General features: G+C 59.8%; 1 protein-coding gene across 1 annotated transcript; it reads right to left on the minus strand.

Annotated features, from left to right (window-relative positions):
* Positions 1-4,701: 4,701 nt before the first annotated feature.
* Positions 4,702-18,899, minus strand: LOC102559270 (E3 ubiquitin-protein ligase HECTD3-like). Its single transcript, XM_014596534.3, has 21 exons — positions 18,543-18,899; positions 17,266-17,426; positions 16,471-16,560; positions 15,736-15,871; positions 15,205-15,320; positions 14,502-14,615; positions 13,245-13,327; positions 12,931-13,096; positions 11,991-12,072; positions 11,547-11,729; positions 10,958-11,010; positions 10,371-10,435; positions 9,613-9,716; positions 9,117-9,236; positions 8,874-8,963; positions 8,276-8,482; positions 7,735-7,864; positions 6,584-6,658; positions 6,169-6,250; positions 5,941-6,012; positions 4,702-4,911 (listed from the first exon to the last, which is right to left on the minus strand). Exons 1-21 carry the CDS (start codon positions 18,861-18,863, stop codon positions 4,815-4,817), a joined length of 2,547 nt encoding a protein of 848 aa, XP_014452020.2. The 5' UTR covers positions 18,864-18,899; the 3' UTR covers positions 4,702-4,814.
* Between the last annotated feature and the right edge of the window lie 1,348 nt (positions 18,900-20,247).

The following is a 20,247-nucleotide window of genomic DNA, read 5'->3' on the forward strand; positions in this document are numbered from 1 at the left end:
CGTGTCTGGGCGGGCACTGGGCAGCCTGGCTTGTCAATTGCTTCATGTGCAGCAAAGCCAGCGCGGGTGTCCCATGCGACAGGCCCCTTCCTCTTCCCAAAGCACCAGGAGCCCCCTTGTCCCGGTGGCTCCCACTTTGCTCCCCCAGCGCCTGTGACCCTGTGACGTGGAAACGGCCTCTCCCACCATTGCAGCTGGAAGGTGCAGAGCTCTGGGCGTCTGCTCCAGCTGGCGGTGCATTGGGGTGGGGGGCTAGTCCGGGCCCACCCCAACTTCGGCACTCTCATTGTTTCTGCACCTCCAGGCACTGGCCCCTCCAAAGCCCCTGATCCGGAGCACCCCAATGCAAAGGGCGATGTCTCCTGGCCTAGCTGGGAACCCTGCCTGCTGGAGCGCGAGCCGTCTACTCCCCCATCCCAGCGTCCCGGGGAAGGATGGGATCTGGAAAGCCCCAAGCCAGGAGAGATGGGAGGGGACAGGATGGGGAACAACCGCACAGTGCCTCGGGAGCACCTCTAGCCACCACTGAGCTTGCAGCTCCCCCCTCCTCTGTGAAATGCAGCCACCTCTGGGGTGGGACGCAGCTCTCAGGCAGCCAGGTGCAAACGACCTGGGCTGCCAGGCACCTGCCCCAGGGAAGAGCAATGGTCCACCAGCCGTCCAAAATGAGGGCCCTGGGGAGGACTGGGAGCTCCGCTCACGTCCCTGCCGGCTGCAGGGAACTGCAAAGAGCGGTCCGAGTGGAAACCTCTGTGTCTGGGGGTTTGCACGGATCTGGGCTCAGAGCACGTCAGGACATTACTCACGCCAGTGCGGGCGCCCGGCTCCCTCCCCGCGGCCCAGCCCTCAGCCCGGTGCCAGCGGAGCCGCCTTCCTGGAAGCTGCAACCCACGGCCTGGGTGGTCTGCGGGGCCGAGGAGCCGGCTGCTGTCAGGGCAGAGGAGGCCAGGAGGAAGGGAGAGGGGTTCCCGGCTGCACGAGGGGGAAGAGAGGGGAGTCCCCCCCTCCCCAGGCCCGAGCATGGGGGATGCTGAGTGTGGGGAGGGGACGAGGGGTCCCGGTGGCGCAGGCTGGGTGGGAAACGGTTTGAAGCCTGGTCTAATTCCTACGAACGAGGCCGTTCCAGGGCATTTCCCAGCAGCTTGCACTCGGTCCAAGCACATCAGCAACGGAGCAGATGGAGGAGAGGCGGGTGGGCCCGTGGGACTGGGTGCGCCTGGCACGCTGCCTTCCCTCTCCTTCCTTCCCCAGGGCTGAGGCTCAGCTCGAGCGACTCACAGGACCCCCTCCCTCAGCTCACACCTGCCTCCAGCCCCACCAGGCACTCAAAACAGGGATACAAATCCATTCCCAGGCGGAGCAGACGAGGGGAGGCAGCCGGGGGCCAAGGGCAGGTACTGGGCGTGGGAGCAGAACAGGTCTTGGCTCTGGACACCGATGCTTTGGACCCATGAGGAGCCAATCTTGTTGCCACTTGCACCTTGCCCCTGCCCCAGCTCCTGCTCCACTTTCTGCTCCCTACCAGATCTGCTGTGCTGCCCGTCCCCTCCCTGATCTGCCGTGTGCCACATGCCACTTGTGGACTCATACCACAGACTGGCCAACCCTGGGGTCTGGACAGTGTCAGGGTCAGGCCCCATCTCCCTGGCAGACTTTGAGCTCCTGTCCATGGTCACTGTTACCCTGCCCTTCACTCTGATGCCGGGCACTTCTCTGCTGGAGCAGAAGCTCTCCCACCCCATAGGCCAGGGAGCCCCCAAATGATGCCTGCTGCTAAGAAGGACCTTTTAACCCCTTCAAGACTGCTGCCAGAAAGGAGCAGGGCCTGCCTTCCTTGCCACTGCCACCCTGAGACTGAGCAGCGCCGAGCACCCATGCCTCCTGCTCAAGTCACTCGATAGGCAGCGGGGCTGGGTGCAGATCTAGGACCATGGTGCCACGCGAAGGGGGGAGAGATCAGCCCCAGCCCACAAGTCTGGGTCCCCACCAGCTGCCAAGGAGGGCTTCTGACCTCCCTGAGACCAAGTCCCCTGATCCAAGTCCTTTTGCAAACCCACTCCTGGCCCCTTAACAAGGCCCGAGTACCAGGTTCTCCAGCCTGCGGGTCAGCATCAGCCCAACACCCCCAGGCAACGGCAGACCCAAAGCCACGTCAGGCCTGCCCAGCTCCAAGGATGGGGAGAGCCCTGCCGGTTCATTCAGGGGTGCCGAGCACGTGGCCCAGCTGCGACCCACAGAACCATGTCATCCAGCCAGGAACGAGGGGTTGGGGTGAGCACTGCAGTGTTAATCCCAGCAGCTTCCCAAGATGCTGCAGCGACTCACGGCACTGCAGTGGTTAACGCTGCTGCTACACGCCCCGCCACTCAATTCCAGGTACAGATCCCAGTGGACCTCGTTCTGACAGTAACGGGGGGCTGCATTAACCCTGAGCCGACAGCAGCTCCGGCCCCCACGGAGGTTAACATCTCTGCTGCCTGCCCAACCACCCGGCTCCATCCCAGGAGCCCTGCCGGCCTGATCCAGTGCAGAAAGGAGTGCACAGATTTGACATCCCTGCCTTAAGGGGTAGCAGAGCCACAGCATTTCCAGATCCCCTCTGCTTGCAAGCCAGTCTTCTTCAACGGTGCTGTGGCCATGTGGCAGCTTCACGGAGCATGTGGGCCCAAGGAGACATCTAGCGGCCGGTGCCGTTCGGAGGTCCATCCCTGAGCTGAACTGCAATAACATCTTCAGTGCACGGATGGAGGGAGGAGGCATCACCAGGAACATGGTCCGCGACTCGGCGCGACAGTGCCTGGCAAGAACAACGCACATGTGGTCCCCATTTTCAAGAAGGGGAGGAAGGAGGACCCGGGCAACTATAGGCCAGTCAGTCTCACCTCCATCCTTGGCAAAGTCTTTGAAAAAATTATCAAGGCTCACATTTGCGAGAGCCCGGCAAGACAAATTATGCCAAGGGGAAACCAGCACGGGTTCGTGGCAGGCAGATCGTGCCTGACCAATCTAGTCTCTTTTTATGACCAGGTTACGAAACGCCTGGACACAGGAGGAGGGGTGGATGTCGTATACTTAGACTTCAGGAAGGCCTTCGATATGGTATCCCACCCCATACTGGTGAACAAGTTAAGAGGCTGTGACGTGGATGACTACACAGTCCGGTGGGCGGCGAATTGGCTAGAGGGTCGCACCCAGAGAGTCGTGGTGGATGGGTCGGTCTGGACCTGGAAGGGTGTGGGCAGTGGGGTCCCGCAGGGCTCGGTCCTTGGACCGATACTCTTTAATGTCTTCATCAGCGACTTGGACGAGGGAGAGAAGCGTACTCTGTCCAAGTTTGCAAATGACACAAAACTGTGGGGAGAAGTGGACACGCCGGAGGGCAGGGAACAGCTGCAAGCAGACCTGGACAGGTTGGACAAGTGGGCAGAAAACAACAGGATGCAGTTCAACAAGGAGAAATGCAAAGTGCTGCACCTAGGGAGGAAAAATGTCCAGCACACCTACAGCCTAGGGAATGACCTGCTGGGTGGCACAGAGGTGGAAAGGGATCTTGGAGTCCTAGTGGACTCCCAGATGAACATGAGCCGGCAGTGTGACGAAGCCATCAGAAAAGCCAATGGCACTTTATCGTGCATCAGCAGATGCATGACGAATAGGTCCAGGGAGGTGATACTTCCCCTCTATCGGGCGCTGGTCAGACCGCAGTTGGAGTACTGCGGGCAATTCTGGGCGCTGCAGTTCAAGAGGGATGCGGATAACCTGGAGAGGGTCCAGAGAAGGGCAACTCATATGGTTAAGGGCTCGCAGACTGAGCCCTACGAAGAGATACTGGGGCACCTGGACCTTGTGGCTGCCTATAAGTTCATCACGGGGGCACAGAAGGGAATTGGTGAGTATTTATTCACCAAGGCGCCCCCGGGGGTTACAAGAAACAATGGCCACAAGCTAGCAGAGAGCAGATTTAGACTGGACATTAGGAAGAACTTCTTCACAGTTCGAGTGGCCAAGGTCTGGAACAGGCTCCCAAGGGAGGTGGTGCTCTCCCCTACCCTGGGGGTCTTCAAGAGGAGGTTAGACGAGTATCTAGCTGGGGTCATCTAGACCCAGCACTCTTTCCTGCCTATGCAGGGGGTCGGACTCGATGATCTATTGAGGTCCCTTCCGACCCTAACATCTATGAATCTATGAATCTGTGAAGGAAGCAGCACTCTCACCTGCGTGATCAGAGGAGGTGCAATCCTGCCCCAGGATGAGCTGGGGCCTCGGCAGCGAGCAGGCGGGGCTGATTCTGGCTGGTTGAGATTGCAGTGCAGCAGCAGCAGCTCTTTACGACAATGCCAGATTCAGAGGCGTGGGGGTGGGGATCTGATTGGGAACTCGAGGCAGTGACACTGAGCCTCCCGGAGGCCCTGGCAGCTTCAATTGCTCCCCAAACTCCCATCCTATGCTGCCGTGTGGCCCTGTAGCGGGTTGCTATACAGCTGCCGTGCTCCACCCCAGAGATGGCTGCAGCAGGCGATGTGTGCATGAGGCTGACAAGCAGCCTGGGAGTCTAAACTACCAACACCTCAGGAGCTCTCCAAGGGCCGGTCAGTTGATTTGAGAGGGGACAAGGTGTTGGTCCTGCAGTCGGTTACACTTTAACCTGCCACGGACCCAGACGCAGATACTCAGGCCGGTTCTGGGGGCACCCAGAGGAGCGAGGCTGTCACATGTCGGGTTTATTATTTTATACACAATTTCCGTCAAGGATGGGGAGCTCTTCCCACTGAACAGTTAGCAGAAGGCAGGTGCTAGGTGCAATGCCCATGGCATCACATTACCCATATGTCCGTGCCCGCGTCCCTGTCCATGTCGATGGACACGCAGTTATAGGCTGCGTATCGCAGCTTCTCCTCACAGACCTTGGCCCTGGAAAGGAAGAAAAGATGCAGTCAAGGTACTGCTGCAAGTCCACCAGCCGAGGGAAGCCGAATGCTTCACACACCAGGGATTACGGCAGAAAGTACTTTGTAGCACAGACTAGGGAAGTAAGGCTCAGAGAAGCAACCCCATGAGCCTGGGGAAGATCTGGATGCAGAATCCAGACATCCTGACTCGCAGGCCTGGACGTGAGCCCTGGATCTAACAGGTGAAAGCAGAGTTGCCAACTGTATGTAAATTGACAGACAAACCATTATAAAGAGAGCCTAAAAACACCTGTTCATAAAGTCTATAAAAAAACTGAACCGTCTGTAAAAGACACCAAGCAGCCAGAGCTTGATGGAAGCTCTGTCTCTTAACCAGGCTGCATGCTGAAGACCACACAGAGCAGAGCAATGCTAACTAGTGTGAGACGGTCCAGTGGGGTCCCACACTGGTGGGACACCAGCTCTCTGCAGGAAGTATTTTCTCAGGGCATGGTAGCCTGGTGTGCACATGGGAGCCCCTTCCCCACCCCAGTCGTGTGCTGCTGCTGCTGCTACAGGATCCCATCACTGCCTGTAACACTGGTCTCACAGGCAGGCAGATAATAGTCCATTTGGAGTCCAGGAATGGGCAGGGGGTGGGGATAAGTAGAGGACCCCGGGGTGGGTCAGCACAAACAATGCAAAACTATTGCTGCAGTTAAACAGGGCTGCCAACACAAGATTTTTTTACTTGGCTTTTTTTTTACTGACAATCTGGAAAACATTTTACTGACACCCAAACTATTTCACTATAGTTGGTGTTAACTCTAAATCCTGAACCAGGCTCTTGTCTGTAAAACGTGTCAGTAAAAGTATACATCAGTAAAAAAGATTGGCTATTAGTAAAAAGTTTACAGATTATTAGTAAAAAAATGGTCTTAGGTTGGCCTGAGTGCAAGTGTGAATTTATCTTTCACCCTGAATGAAAGGCACCACGTCCCCCAGGATCACAACTGCCAGGTAGAGGGGGTCAAGAAGAAGCACAGCTTACGAGGTGTACTGCGGTAGGAAGAGAGTGCTGGAGCAGGTGGAGACTTCAGGCAGCACGTCCATAGCATCAGACCTTGGGGGAAGAGATGTGAAACTAGTTGGATCCAACAGGCTGCATACACAGGGTAAGCTGAAGGCTTGGACATCAGGGCACAGTCCAACCCCACGCCGGGGAGGGGGCAGGGCAATCACCCTGCTGTCTGCTGGTCGCACAGGAGGACCAACTCACATTGACACGTGTGGGGAGATGTGGATCGACACGGGAAGGCGACTCCTGCCACTCACGAACCTGAGGAAGCGGCTGCGATCCTCTGTGGGGAGAGAACGGGGGTGCTGGGCGATGGGGATGGGAACAAAATCCAAACCCGGAGCTCAACTGCATGGAGCTCTTCATGTTCCCTGGGCTCAGCCAGCTGGAGATCTGGGCATGTTCCCCCACACAAAAGGTGCCCGTGGCTGAGGGAAGGACCTTGCAGGGTAAGGATGCTCAGGCCCCCAGGGGAATTCTCCAGGTGACTGCTCCAATTCTGCTCACACCCACCACATATACCTCTTGGCCTGCACAGACCCAATAATTTCTGGTGCAGCCGCAACTAGCTCTCCAGGGTGGTCGCAGCAAGGCAGGAGCCGCATGGGTCACTCACCGTTGGTGAAGTTGGTGAGCGCTTCCCAGAAGCACTGGATCCTGGTGTCTGATGGCTCCATATCCTCGAACTGAGCTGGGATGGAGAAGGCAGAGAAAAGGCTCATTAGAAACAGAGATCCCCATTCCCACGGGGTACACTGGAGCAGGGCATTGCCTGAGCCCTCTGGGGCATCTCGACTGGATCCTGGGTGGGGGAGAAGAGGCCCCCGATTCCATGCAGACCTATGGCATAGGGTCCTACACCCCTAGCACTTAAGCTGCACGAGCTGAGCCGTGGGGCCCTCCTGCTCCCAAGCCCGAAGGCACAAACAAGCCCTGCAGAGCATGCACTCCTCGCCCGGGCCTGGCTTGGAGTCTTTTTTGGCTAAACTGTCCCCACACGCCACATGTGCGCCTGTGCTCTGTTATGAGGATTTCCCGTGCTTCTGGGCTTTGCTGGTTGCTGCAGGGGGCTGGGAAGGATTTCTGCCCCCTCCTCCCCTTGGTGCTACGTGCATCAGGGTTTCTTCTTTTTAAGCCTTGCCCAGAGGTACTGGGTGTTGGCTGCACCCAAAGCTGGGGATTGTGGCGGGGCTGTACCAATGCTCCTGGAGGATCCTGCCTAGGTCTTGCCCCTCTGCTCAGGGTCAGCCCAATCGCCACATTCGGGATCAGAGAGGAATTTTACCCCCGGTCAAATTGGCGCAGACCATGGGGATTTTTTGCCTTCCTCTGTAGTGGGGAGAGTGGCCCTTTTCCTGGGATCTCCCAAGCGTATATTAGCAACCTTTGCAGCAGCAGGACATAGGCCCCCACGGACGGTCCCCCTGCTTTACCCATGGCAGGTTTGGGTGTGATGCCTGGTGTTGTGTCAGGGTTGGCTGCACAGTTTTGGCTAATAGGTTGGACAATGGGTTTGTCTGGCATGGTTTGGACAGGGCTCGGCAGGGGGGCTGGATTAGATGCAATCTCAGCAGGTCCCTGCCAGCCCCAGTTGTCTATGATTTTACGAATCTGTGTGAACACAAAGAGGGGCAGCACACACCGGAGCTACACTTTGAAGGCAAAAAGTCTCCAGATGTATGCATATGAGGCATGTAGGGAACGCACAGTGGCAGGTGATGTGGACAGCAACTCAAGAAGATGATGTTGCATTAGCCTTGCACTTACTGAAATTCTTCAGGGCCTCCACAGTGACCTCAGGGTCCCCACAGACTTTCTTCTCCAGCTGCTGCCACGTGATGAAGTCGAGAACGGTCTGTGGCACCACCCTAAGCAACCCCGCCTGCAAGGCTGCGATCTGGAGGGGGAACAGAGCCGGCATGGTCAAGAGGAGGGGAGGGACACCCCACGCACATCCCCAGATCGGGCTCATTCGAACCCAAGGTACAATGTGACAGCAAGCTGGGAGAGCTGCTGGCTGGGGAAACCAGAGGAAGAAATCTCTGAAGCTCAAGTCTAGGTTGGAGAAGCAGGGTGAGTACTCCTATCCGGCAGTGCATTTTGACTCCACTCCTGAGCACACTGAAATTAGCCTTCCTAAAGGCAAGCACTTCCACCCTGCTAACTATCTTACCCACCCTACGCCGGATGGTGAATTTGGCCGATGGGTGGTCTCTGCCAGTCTGTCACCTGAAGAGATGCAGCAGCACAGTGGGGAGAGGCTTGAGGCCCTGGGGTCCCCGATGGTGGCTCGTCACAGCGCAATTACCTGCTCCGTGCTTTCCTCCAGCCGAGCGGTCCGCACCAGGCGGACGAACTCCTCACGGTCCTCATAGCGCACCACAATCCGGCTGCCGTTGGGGATGAGCTCCACGGTGCGCTGGTCGCTGAGCACCGTGGTGTAGGTCAGCTCGTTCCCAAACTCTGACTCAAAGGTCTCTCTGTCCATCCTTTCCACCGCTTCCAGGAACTTCACCTGATGCACCAGGATGAGAGCCCTTGCTAGTCAGCGCTCCAACACACGTGCCCTGGCCCGAGAGAGGCTCAGGGCTCGGCCAGGCTTGGCAATGCATGACCCTCTGCCCAGAACGGGGCTTCCCCTGCTGGGGCACGGGGTCCCCAGGGGCGCTTGAACCCAGATGAGCACAGCGGGCTGAGACCTGGAACCATGAAAGCCGGCAATTCTGCACGGGCTACGGGTTCAACTGTAAACCCAGGCGTGTGTCAAGAACCATGCTCCTTTAGCATCCGCACAGGCAGGCCAAGCCCCTACCCCCACCCAGCCCCACTTCGTCCTGTGCCCAATGCTGCCGACAAAAAGAAGCGTCCCAGACAACTCCCCGTCCTCATTTCAACCACCCACTCACCAGCACGGAGTCCACGGCCATGAAGTCCTTGGTCCAGCTGACCTCCTCCCCTATCAGCTGCTTCCACACGAAGCCCGGCAGCGCCAGGACCTGTGGAGGGCGGGAGCGATGGGGAAGGAGGGGGAGACATCATGAAGACTGGTCAATCAGTCAGGCAAAACGACACCCTTAAAGGACTCCTGGACAAGAGGCCCAGCCAGCAAGGCTGGAAAAGGGCAGCGCCTCTTCCCTGCCAGGACTCACCAAGAACTCCTTGCCCCGCAGAGCGGCCCCCATGATCTGGCCGATCCACTCGTACTTGGCAAAGTCCTTGCAGGAGGGGTTTGGGACGTACATGTCCCTGGCTTCCCCGGTGCCATTACCCTGCAACACAGAGACCGTGTCAGAGCTCGTTTCCCCACCAAACCCGCTGCAACAGCCCAGGGGAGGTAAGGCCATGCCCGTGACCTCCCCCTTCCCATCCAACACCCCACGGACTAGGGAACCGCCCCACAGAGAGACCTGGAGGGCACAGCCCAGCCCCGCTTCCCATGCAGGAGGCAGGAAGAGCAGCTCACAGCTCGCTGAGCCACACGGGCAGAGTGCATGAGGGTCTCGTGCAGTAGGATGAGGACACCTGTCCACACACTGCTCCTCTCCAGGCCGTACTGTCCCGCTTTCTATTGTGGTTTCCACCACAAGAGCCACAGCCTCGACTACCCGCAGAACAGGCTGCCCTGAGAGACGCGTATCACGGCACCTGGTTGGACGTGCGGATGAAGAAGGGCAGCGGCACGGGACCGTCTCCCGAGCTGGGACACAGCTCCTCTGATATGTCTGTCAGGCTGTCCCGAAACCCTCCGCCTGCAACCCAGACAGACCCTGCATCAATGCCATCCGCTCCCCGGGTGCCTGGCCAGACACGGGGCCCTGGGGCAGCTCTGGTGCAGGTCAAACCCAGCCGGATCTTCTCTGGGTGCCTCTTGCTGAGTGATACAGGCAGGTCCTGCACCACCCCTCCTCGCCCCCACCCCTGCTGCCTTATGGGACCTGCAGGAAACACCCTTGGGGAAAGCCGTACCCCAAATCCCTGGCCCTTCTCCATCCCCACTGAGAGTCCTGGTGCCCTGCTGTCACGCTCAGTGTCACTGGTGGTGACTCCCTGGGGGGAGACTCTGATTGCAGCGAGTGGACTCCTGACCCAGGGCCCTCACAGGTGGGGATGGGATAAGGGAGGCATGGAGAGGGGCTATGGCACAGCCCTGCCCCGTCTGAAAGGGGGCACGGGAAGCAGACAGCTCCATGCAACAGCTGGAGCACGTGGTCGTCAGGGACTGTGGAGAGCTAATGAGCGGGGCAGAAGTTAAATGCACTCTTGCTCTATACAGACTCTGCCCGCAGAGGTGCCTGCAGACAAGGCAGAGGCTGTATAAATGGAGAGCAGCGGCACCGGACCGTAGAGGAGCCACCACAGGGAGGGAAGCACAGGGTCCTGGAAGGGGCAGGGGGATCTCGTACCGCAGTCGCAGATGCCCTCGCCAACAAACTTGCACTCCCACCACTGGTCGTAAGACGATGGCCACCTGCAAGGAAACCAGGGGCGGTCTGAGCCGGTCTGCCCAGAGAGCACGGGCAATCCAGGGACGTCGTGAGCCTCCCAGTACAGAAAGGATCTGGACACGCTGGAGAGAGTCCAGCCGAGGGCAGTGAAAATGGTTGTGGGCTGGGGGACAGGACTGGTGTGGAGAGGCTGAAGGAATTGGCCTGATTTAGTCTGGAAAAGAGAAGACTATGGCCAGGGGGTTGATAGCAGCCTTCACCTCCCTGCAGGGGGGCTGCACAGAGGCTGGAGCTGGGCTGTTCTCACTGGGGGTAGATGGCAGGACAAGGAGCAATGGGCTCAAGCTGCAGCAAGGGAAGTTGAGGTGGGATATTAGGAAGTGCAGACAGTGGCACTCTCAGCTCCCTGCCAGGGATGGAGCCCAGATCTGCCTCCTCACTCACACGCCTCCCCTCTCCTTGGGCCCCTGCACTGAACCCCCACGTCCAGCGCCCAGAGGCTGGGCCAAGGCAGAGCCCAGCACTGCACCACCTATGGCCTGTACCTGTAATCCAGTGGCTTCCGCTCCTTGGCGGAAGATTTGAGGCCCTTGTACACCTGGAATAAGCAGAGAAGCACAGGACTTGGACATATGCATCTAGCTGGGGTCATCTAGACCCAGCACTCTTTCCTGCCTACGCAGGGGGTGGGACTCGATGATCTATTGAGGTCCCTTCCGACCCTAACATCTATGAAATCGCCACGGACCTCCTGCAGGCTTGAAAGTAGGCAGCAGGACGGTGCTCCCAGCCCACTCCATCCTCTCTCAGCTACACATCTGCCCTGGGCATCCGCATCCCTCGCCCTGTCGCACTCTGGTCAGTGATCCCCCACCCTCTTCAGACCCCAAGCATCCAGGATTGCCCATGCTGCACAAGAAACTCTGCGTGAGTTTTTGCACTGGACAGCAAGCCCCTTGCTGCCACCCCTTGGAGGCTAATGCTGCTGGGCTCCAGTGACTGCTGAGTGCATAGGGCAGAGACATGGGCTCTCCGCTGGAAGTCCCACCCCGGCCCTCACAAGACCCTATCCATCCTCCGTGGACAGTGGGATGAGTCCCCAGGGCCTGCAGAGCTGGCACGGGGAAGGGGCACCTGAGTGAATATGGCGTTCCTGCAGCTGGGGTCCAGGCCAGGGTTCTCGCGGTGCTTCAGTGCCAGGTGCCGGCTGATGAACAGGTCAGGCATGTTGTTGGGTTTTTTGGTCTCCGTCTCCTTCAGATAGCGGGAGGCGAGAGCCTGGGGCCACTTGGACAGGAGCAGGAACTGCTTGATGTGCTGCCAAGGGCCAGGCAGGGCTGGGGTTAGACAGACAGACACCCGCACCGCCTCACCTCACGCACCCAGCCTGATGGACTGCCCAAGGCACCAGTCCTGCTCTGTGCAGCGAAGCAAAACGCCGCTGCAGCCAAGTCACCCTGCTGACGCGCCTCGGCCCCAGAAGGGCTCGCTGCAGGCTCCTCCAGCATCAGCCCAAGCTAACCTTTGTACCAAGACCACACCTGCTTGTGACATGCAGGAGCCCAGGTGCACGCTCACCTTGAGTTCATTGAATAGGCTGACGGTGGGGTCCCAGACCGGGAACAGGTAAGGCAGGACGCTGTCCAGAAGCTTCATAAACCTAGAACCCGACGGGGAACAGCTTGGAAAACCCAGCAGAGAAGCTGCTCCTGCCTAGGTACTTGTGGCAGGGGGCTGCAATGCAGCAGCTCTGCTCCTGCAACAACCCCCTTTCCCTGGGGAGGATCCACAGCACTGCAAGGGCTGTCCCGGGGGACTCTCAGGAACGTGCCAGCCCTACACACTGGGGAGATGCCTCATGCTCACAAAAGATCTACATGCAAGAGAAGCGCATCTTCCCCATGGTGGGGGAAGCAGCTGCCACCCATCTCATGGCAAGGATGCATAAGGCAGGCTTCACTTGCTTTGGGCATCTTTGGAGAAGCCTGCCTCAGAGGTGGGCCATTAAGACTCGTTTAAACTCTAACTCCCGTGTGGTGGTGCAGCTGATGTAGGAGGGGGCTCTCTCCCATGCAGGACTCAATGGTACCAAATGCCCCAGGGCATTGCTAGGAGGTAATGCCCTGCAGAAAGCAGGGTACTGGGTCCCCCAGTTCTGAGGCACCGCAGAAATGAACTAGTGCGAGGTGCTCTCTGCCCCGGAGTCAACGATTCACAGAGAAGTGGGGCTGGAAGGGACCTCAAGACCCTCTGCCAGAGGCAGGAGAGGGTCCTGTAACACCACACTGAGGTGCTGCAGGGGGTGGGGGAAAAAAGGAGCATCCTCCCCTGCAAACTGCTGCTGATTCCAGACCCCAGCCTCATGCCAGCAGACACGCTCCTTACAAAAACAGCAACTTTGACTGAGCAGGTGCCGGTGCGCTCCCCCGGGACCAGAGCTGCATTTTCCCCCATGCATGGAAGCGACTCTGACCCCCCGGTCCCACCTTGCGCACCCGGCTGGTGTCCCAGACACTACCTCTGAATGAGCACAGCGCGCCGGTACAACAGGTCGGGGTCCGTCCCTTCCAGGCGGGGGTACCGCACCAGGTGGGCTGACTGGAACATGTCTGTGTGGAGCCTCACATCCCAGTGCCACGCGGCCTTGATCTTGAGGCCCCAGAGGCGAACGTTGAGCCCATTTTCTGCCCATAAAAAGCAAGGGTGACACAGTGGGCTCAAGCTGGCTCACGGCCCTGGCTTATAAACAGCACGGGGGTGATGGGGCCTGCAGTGTCTTGAAGGAAAGCGGGGTTACAGGCAGCATCTGAGATCCTGCAACAACACCCCTACCTCTGCACTCCAGGATTCGTATCTCAATGACAGGCTGGTGAGTCAACATATCCCTGAGCAAACACACGTCCCCGGAACAGTTCCTGCAGAGACAGCACAGGCGGAGATTGCAGAGCGGTTTTACCACCCTCCAGCCAACACCTCTTCATCCACTTACCTGAAAGAGGGGGGGGTCCGCTGTGCTTTGAGCTCAGGAGCTAGGATCAGGACCTGGCCTCAAATCTCCTGCTCGCCCACCAGTTTGATGGTTAGCCCTAGTCAAGTCACCTAACCTCTGTGTGCCTCCTGCGGAGATTTCAGTGGCAATGGCTGCATGAAGCACTCTGCGGTCCTCTGAGTCCAGCCCATCAGGACTTAATGCATTTTGAAAACAAGCCATAGGAGCAAAGCTTGGGTACAATAGGGGTGGAGGCAGAGAGGGATGTGATGGCCATTTCCAAATATTGGAACGGCTCTCAAAGTTAAGGCAGGGAATCTGCTCTCCCATGCTCTCCCTGTGCTCAAGAACAGGAGCAGCTGAGGACAAGCAGCTGTGCAATGTTCTTCCTACAAGGGGTTGCAGAAGAGGCGGGCTGGGGCTCTGTCCGGGGCACTTCAGAGCAGAAAGCCCGGATCTGGGAGGGGGGTTGGTCTAGATGACCCTCGAGGAGTCTGGGCTCTGGAGTCCCCACCTGGCGCCGGTAACCAGGGATGATTGACCCGGAGCTAGCACACCCATGCTAACAGCTAGGAGAAAGGCACAGGGAGGGAAACGTCAGGTGCATCTTCGCATACCCACTGGTCCAGGGGCTGGGACTGGGGGAACTCTCTTACAGAAACCAACCTTGCCCTGCCCTGGGCAGGACTTGTGACCAGCTGAACTACGGGGCTTTTATGCACCCCGAGGAATTCAGCAGCCAGCGCACACACAACCGGCAGCAGTATCAGCACACTTGGCACAGTTTGCTTTGGCAACCCTCAGTTGCTTTTCCTTGGGACCCTCTTGCCAAGGGCCCCTTGACCTAGAACCTAGTCTCCTTGGTCCATGCCTGCTCACACCCAGCACTGCACCAGGGCCAGTGGGCAGGCTGCAACGCATCCCTGCATTAGCACACAGAGGTGCAACCAGAGGCAGAGAAGCCAGGCTTAAAGCTTCCCACCCCCCTCCAGGGAGACAGGCATGTTTGGTTAGTGGCTAGAGGGATAGAGGTTACATCCGCCGTGGCACCTCAGCCCACTACAGCCCAGCTCTCTCCTGCAACACCCCAACCTACTCACTCCTTGATGTTCAAATCAGCCAACTTCTTCAGCTTGCCCATCACACCGCCATACACAGCAATCCTTTTGGGACTGTAGCTAGCATCACTTGGCTCTATGGTGACCGCAAGCTTCCTGGAGAGGAGACCGAGAAGCAGCTAAATCCTCCAGTGCTCTCTCAGGGAGAAGCCCCTTGAACAGTGAGCCTGGCTTTGCACACCCACAACACACCCACGTGCACCAAGCGCCCCAATCTGAACCCAGTGCACCCAGTTCTGGGTGTCAGAGTGCAGTGCTGGGATCTTCTGCTCGTTCTCTCAACCAGGTCCCCAAGCACATGGCTCTGTGCTGAGTATGCATCGCCTGGCTAAGGCAGGGAATGGGGTGAAAACCATCTGCTTGCAGGGAATGACAAGGCTCCAGCATGAAGGAGCATGGATTCACTTAGGGGAAATGCAGGAGAACCAGGGCAGAACTGGCCAAAGGGGCCATTTAGATGTTTGGGCAAGGCCCTTGGGAGGGAGCTGTAGAGACAGGGCAAGCTGTCTTGGGGGGGGGGAAGGAGGCCGCAGGCCTATCTGCCTGAACCCACGCCTGGAAACCCCTGCCAGACTGGAGCCAGACACACTGCTCCCCCACAGCACAGCCAACACCAGGGCAGCCACCGTGCCACGCTGGAAATCAGCTGGTGCCTAAACAGTTCGGTAGGGCTGTCGGGTCTCACGTGATGAGGGTGCCTTTCTTCATGGTGAGCCGCACCCAGTGCTCGCCCCGGGCTCCGTCGCTCTCCCAGAAGGTGTACTGCTGGTTGTCCGTCAGGTGCGACACGTCCTGATCCTTCTAAAGGGTGAAGAGGCAGAGAGAGACAACATGAACCAAGGCATTGGGTGGGCTGCATCAACCTCCAAGCATCTCAGGAGTTCACCCATACTTTCTTCTTCCATCCCAGGGTCCCCCACCTTTGCCCCGGCAGCCTTCACCACCCACCAGCCAAAGCATGCAGGCTACACAACCAGCCCTCCCAAGCACCCAGCTGCCCCTCCATGTCCAGGAGGAAGGACAGCTCTCCCTGGAGCCTGCATCCAGAGTGCAACCAGCACCCCCGGATCGGAGGAGCTGAGCTGCGGCCGGAGAAACCCCAGGGAGATGCAACCCGTGGTCACAGTGACGTCTGCCTTCCCCTGCGTGGCTGCAGACACGACCGGCCGGGTCTCAGGCCTCTCCTCAGCACCTGACAGCCCACCCTACTGCATACCACGTAGGAGGAGACGTCAATGTTGTCCACATACTGGTTGATCCTGCCCAGGCTCCTGTTCCCCTTTGCAAAGTAATCATACATGAAGCGGACCAGATCTTCGTCGCACTCGAAACTCCACGTTGGGGGAACAAACCTGCTGGCACACTCGGGGTTAATGGGGCAGCTCTACTGCCTGGGGGGCAGGTTGTGCTCTACTTCTGCCCCTTCAGAGGGGGTGAATGAATGGCTTGTGGTGCCAGCACCCGGGTAACTACACGCTCCGTGGCTGGCCACCGTCCCCAACGCTGTATATCAAGCCCCGGGGACTTGCACGGCAGCTGAGCAAGGGGTGCATCACCTTCCCTCGGAGCGCTCTGCCCTGGGACGTGAGCCTGCACCTTGACAATGGCCGTGAGACATGGGGCCGCTGAGCCAGGGTCTAGCCTTGAGAATAACAGACTTTGCATCCTGGCTGCTGTCCTCAGGCTGGCACCCATGTTCACAAACACGCCCCGAGGAGTGGCCCGGGCTGATTACAGCCAGCCTTGCCCAGCAGAAATAGCTCGGTGCTGCTGACATGACAACCACGGGAGCAAAGCCGCTGGTGCTGAGCAAACATCCTCAAGCAGTGGGACTCTGCCCTGCCCCACCCCAGCCTGCTCCAACCTGCGGGAGGTTTCTGGAGGCCACGGCGCAGCACAGACTCGCTCCCAGGGATCAGGAGAGAGCACGAGCAATGGGGCGGGCTGTTACCGAAACTTCTGCACTGCATCCTCGTCCTGATCCAGCTGTCTGGGCTTCGCTGCAAACGGCAGAGAGGTCAAATCCACCACTTGCTCCCAGCTGAAAGGGCCAAGGGAAGGAGGGGTTAAGGGACCCGCACTTCTCCATCGCCCACGATGGACACTGGGCTCAAACCAGGATGGCTAGTGACACGAGACTCAGGTCTTTGCAGCCCTGCCCTGCACTCATCCAGCTCATTACAGGGCAGGCAGAGCTCAAGGGCGGTCCACAGCACCGACACAGCAGCTGGGCCCCACAGAGGCCAACAAAGCAGACTCTGCACGCCCCCAAGGGAGCTCTTTTAGAAATGGCCGGCCCAGGGGAATTGCTGGTTCAGGGGGCATCTCTTATGGAGACACCGGGGTGATCACCGTATCGGCTGTGGACACCCTGGGACCTGGGATCGGAGCCTGGCAGGGGAGATCCCTTTCTTCTTGCCCTCGAATGACTCAGTGTAGTTAGAGGGTGGAGACCTGTCCCTTGCACGGTGGTCAGGCTGCCCCTGGCAGAGTCTGCAAATACCTCCCAATGCAAGAAAAACCCACACAAGCCAATGGGCCTGAACTGGCACCACCACCAACGCCCCTCATCTTGCTCGACCTGGGCGCTGAGGGTGGCATTATGCGCTGGCTCCCATCCAAGCACAGCCCAGGGGCCACACAACCCTCGAGGCCCAACACATGCTACTCGGTGCTAAGGTGGTCTCACAGGACGGGGAGATGCTGGGGAGTGGAGCAGCAGCTGGGCAGCCCCGCGCTTTCCTACCTCATTGCAGGGTGATAATCCACTCCGAACAGCTGCTGCCTCCTCTCCATTTCATCTGTGGTGTCCACGAGGATGAGCCTGTCCCAGTCTTCTCCATGCTTGCGCACCAGCACCCAGCCTTCTTTTAGCTCACAGCCTCCCTTGCAGACCGCCAGCTGCTCCTGCAGAAGAAAGCACAGCCCAGCAATAACCCTGGGCACGGGCTTGAAAGAAAGGGGCCTGGTTCTGCCTTTGCCCATTATAACCCCTCGCTACCAGAAACCTCCCCGCAAAGAGGCACAAAAAGCATCGGAAATGAGCTCCAATTTCATCCAGGTCATTTTTCCGTCCAGGCTCAGGGCTGTTTGTGCGCAGCCCGTCCTCTGCATGTAGCAAATAGGACGAGGTTTAGTGTGGGCTGGTGAGATGAAGAATGAACACGCAATGGAGCCCATCTTCTGCCAGGGCCTTTCTACAGTGAATCGGCTGAGCTAAGCAGATCAATACGTGCCAGCACCGGGATCCCTTCCCAGATCTCAAGTTGCAGCAAAGGAAGTTGAGGTTGGATATTAGGAAGTATTTTCTCGCTAGGAAGGTGGTGAAGCACTGGAGCAGGCTCCCCAGAAGGGTGGAGGAGTCTCCATCCTTGGAGGTGTTTAAGCCCTAGTTAGACCAAGTGGTCCTGCTTGGAGCAGGGGCTTGGACTAGACGACTCCTGAGGTCCCTTCCCCCCTCCCGCATTTCTATAAATCTATCTCCTGCCACGAAGATCAGGAGCAATCATAAAGCAATGGGAGGCAACATGGACAATAAAAAAAACAATTAAAGAGACAGAGAACTGGTTGTGGAAATGAATTCAAGGAGGTGCCTTATCCCAGCTATGAAACGTCCCACATTACTACCCCCGAGTGCCTGCTGCTCCTGTGTGTGTGTATATATATATATATATTCTGCTTAATATTATATCTCTATCTAAGTAACAGTATATACTACAGTCTACTACATCTATCTATGGAGCAGAAGCAGGTGTTTTGAGCCATGGCACAAGCGCCATGAGTTCAGGAAGACTTTGCAGCAGGAAGGAGGAAAGGCTCAGCCCTCCTCGGCTCGGACACAGCCGGCAGGAGCCCGGCTCGAGCCCGGCGGCGGATGACTCAGCCCGTGCTCGGCCGCGGACACGCATGCTCGGGCCAGGACTCGAGGGGCAGCGCCCGGCTCCCGGCTCCGGCCCCGCACCCTCCGCCCCGTCCCCGCCCGCCCGGCCGGCCGGGAGCCCGAGGGGCGGGGGTCCCCCGCACCTTGCTGAGCTTGGCCCAGAGCCCCGCGCCGTTGCAGTACTCGTCTCCGCTGGCGCGCAGGCAGCTGCCCTTGCGGAGCTCGAGGCTGGCGCGGGCCAGCGCCTTGCCCGGGGCCGGCGGCGGCGCGTCCCACACGGGCAGCAGCGTGCGCGGCGCCGGCGCGGCGGCCGGGTCCTTGCACGGCTTGTACTGCACCTCCCGCGGCACGTAGCACAGCGCGGCCGGCAGCGGCCGGGCCCGCCGCCAGCACTCCGCGCTCTCCAGCACCAGCCGGATGCGGCCCAGCCGCTGCTGCGGGCTCTCCTCCGCGCACGCCCGCATCCTCCCTGCCTCCAGCCGCACCGCCGACCCGGCCCGACCCGCTCCGCTCCGCCTCCCACGGCTGCGGCTCCGCCTCCGCCTCGCGGGCGCGGCCCGCACCGCACCGCGCATCGCCTCTGCCCCGCACCCGGGCAGCGGGGGACCCGGCATCGCCCCCGACCCGTCCCGGGGTGCGGGGGAACCGGGCATCGCCCCCCGACCTGCCCCGGGAGAGCGGGGGAACTGGGCATCGCCCCCCAACCTGCCCCGGGAGAGCAGGGGGAAATGGGCATCGCCCCCCAACCTGCCCCGGGAGAATGGGGGAACTGGGCATCGCCCCCCAACCTGCCCCGGGAGAGCGGGGGAACTGGGCATCGCCCCCCAACCTGCCCCGGGAGAGCGGGGGAACTGGGCATCGCCCCCCAACCTGCCCCGGGAGAGCGGGGGAACTGGGCATCGCCCCCAACCTGCCCCGGGAGAATGGGGGAACTGGGCATCGCCCCCAACCTGCCCCGGGAGAGCGGGGGAACTGGGCATCGCCCCCCAACCTGCCCCGGGAGAGCGGGGGAACTGGGCATCGCCCCCCAACCTGCCCCGGGAGAGCGGGGGAACTGGGCATCGCCCCCAACCTGCCCCGGGAGAATGGGGGAACTGGGCATCGCCCCCCAACCTGCCCCGGGAGAATGGGGGAACTGGGCATCGCCCCCAACCTGCCCCGGGAGAGCAGGGGGAAATGGGCATCACCCCCCAACCTACCCCAGGAGAATGGGGGAACTGGGCATCGCCCCCCAACCTGCCCCGGGAGAGCAGGGGGAAATAGGCATCGCCCCCCAACCTGCCCCAGGAGAATGGGGGAACTGGGCATCGCCCCCCAACCTGCCCCGGGAGAGCGGGGGAACTGGGCATCACCCCCCAACCTGCCCCGGGGAATGGGGGAACTAGGCATCGCCCCCCAACCTGCCCCGGGAGAATGGGGGAACTGGGCATCGCCCCCCAACCTGCCCCGGGAGAATGGGGGAACCGGGCATCGCCCCCCGACCTGCCCCGGGAGAGCGGGGGAACTGGGCATCGCCCCCAACCTGCCCCGGGAGAATGGGGGAACTGGGCATCGCCCCCCAACCTGCCCCGGGAGAGCGGGGGAACTGGGCATCGTCCCCCAACCTACCCCAGGAGAATGGGGGAACTGGGCATCGCCCCCCAACCTGCCCCGGGAGAATGGGGGAACTGGGCATCGCCCCCCAACCTGCCCCGGGGAATGGGGGAACTAGGCATCGCCCCCCAACCTGCCCCGGGAGAATGGGGGAACTGGGCATCGCCCCCCAACCTGCCCTGGGAGAGCGGGGGAACTGGGCATCGCCCCCCAACCTGCCCCAGGAGAATGGGAGAACTGGGCATCGCCCCCCAA

Source organism: Alligator mississippiensis, chromosome 5 (genome assembly GCF_030867095.1).
Source record: "Alligator mississippiensis isolate rAllMis1 chromosome 5, rAllMis1, whole genome shotgun sequence".
NCBI lineage: Eukaryota > Metazoa > Chordata > Crocodylia > Alligatoridae > Alligator > Alligator mississippiensis.

Coding starts and splice junctions, on each gene's coding strand:
- LOC102559270 (XM_014596534.3), bottom strand. CDS start 18,863: ATGCGGGCGTGCGCGGAGGAGAGCCCGCAGCAGCGGCTGGGCCGCATC. Junction 11,011..11,546: donor GGAACGCCATATTCACTCAG/GTGCCCCTTCCC, acceptor TGCTTATTCCAG/GTGTACAAGGGCCTCAAATC. Junction 10,436..10,957: donor CGGAAGCCACTGGATTACAG/GTACAGGCCATA, acceptor GTTTCCTTGCAG/GTGGCCATCGTCTTACGACC.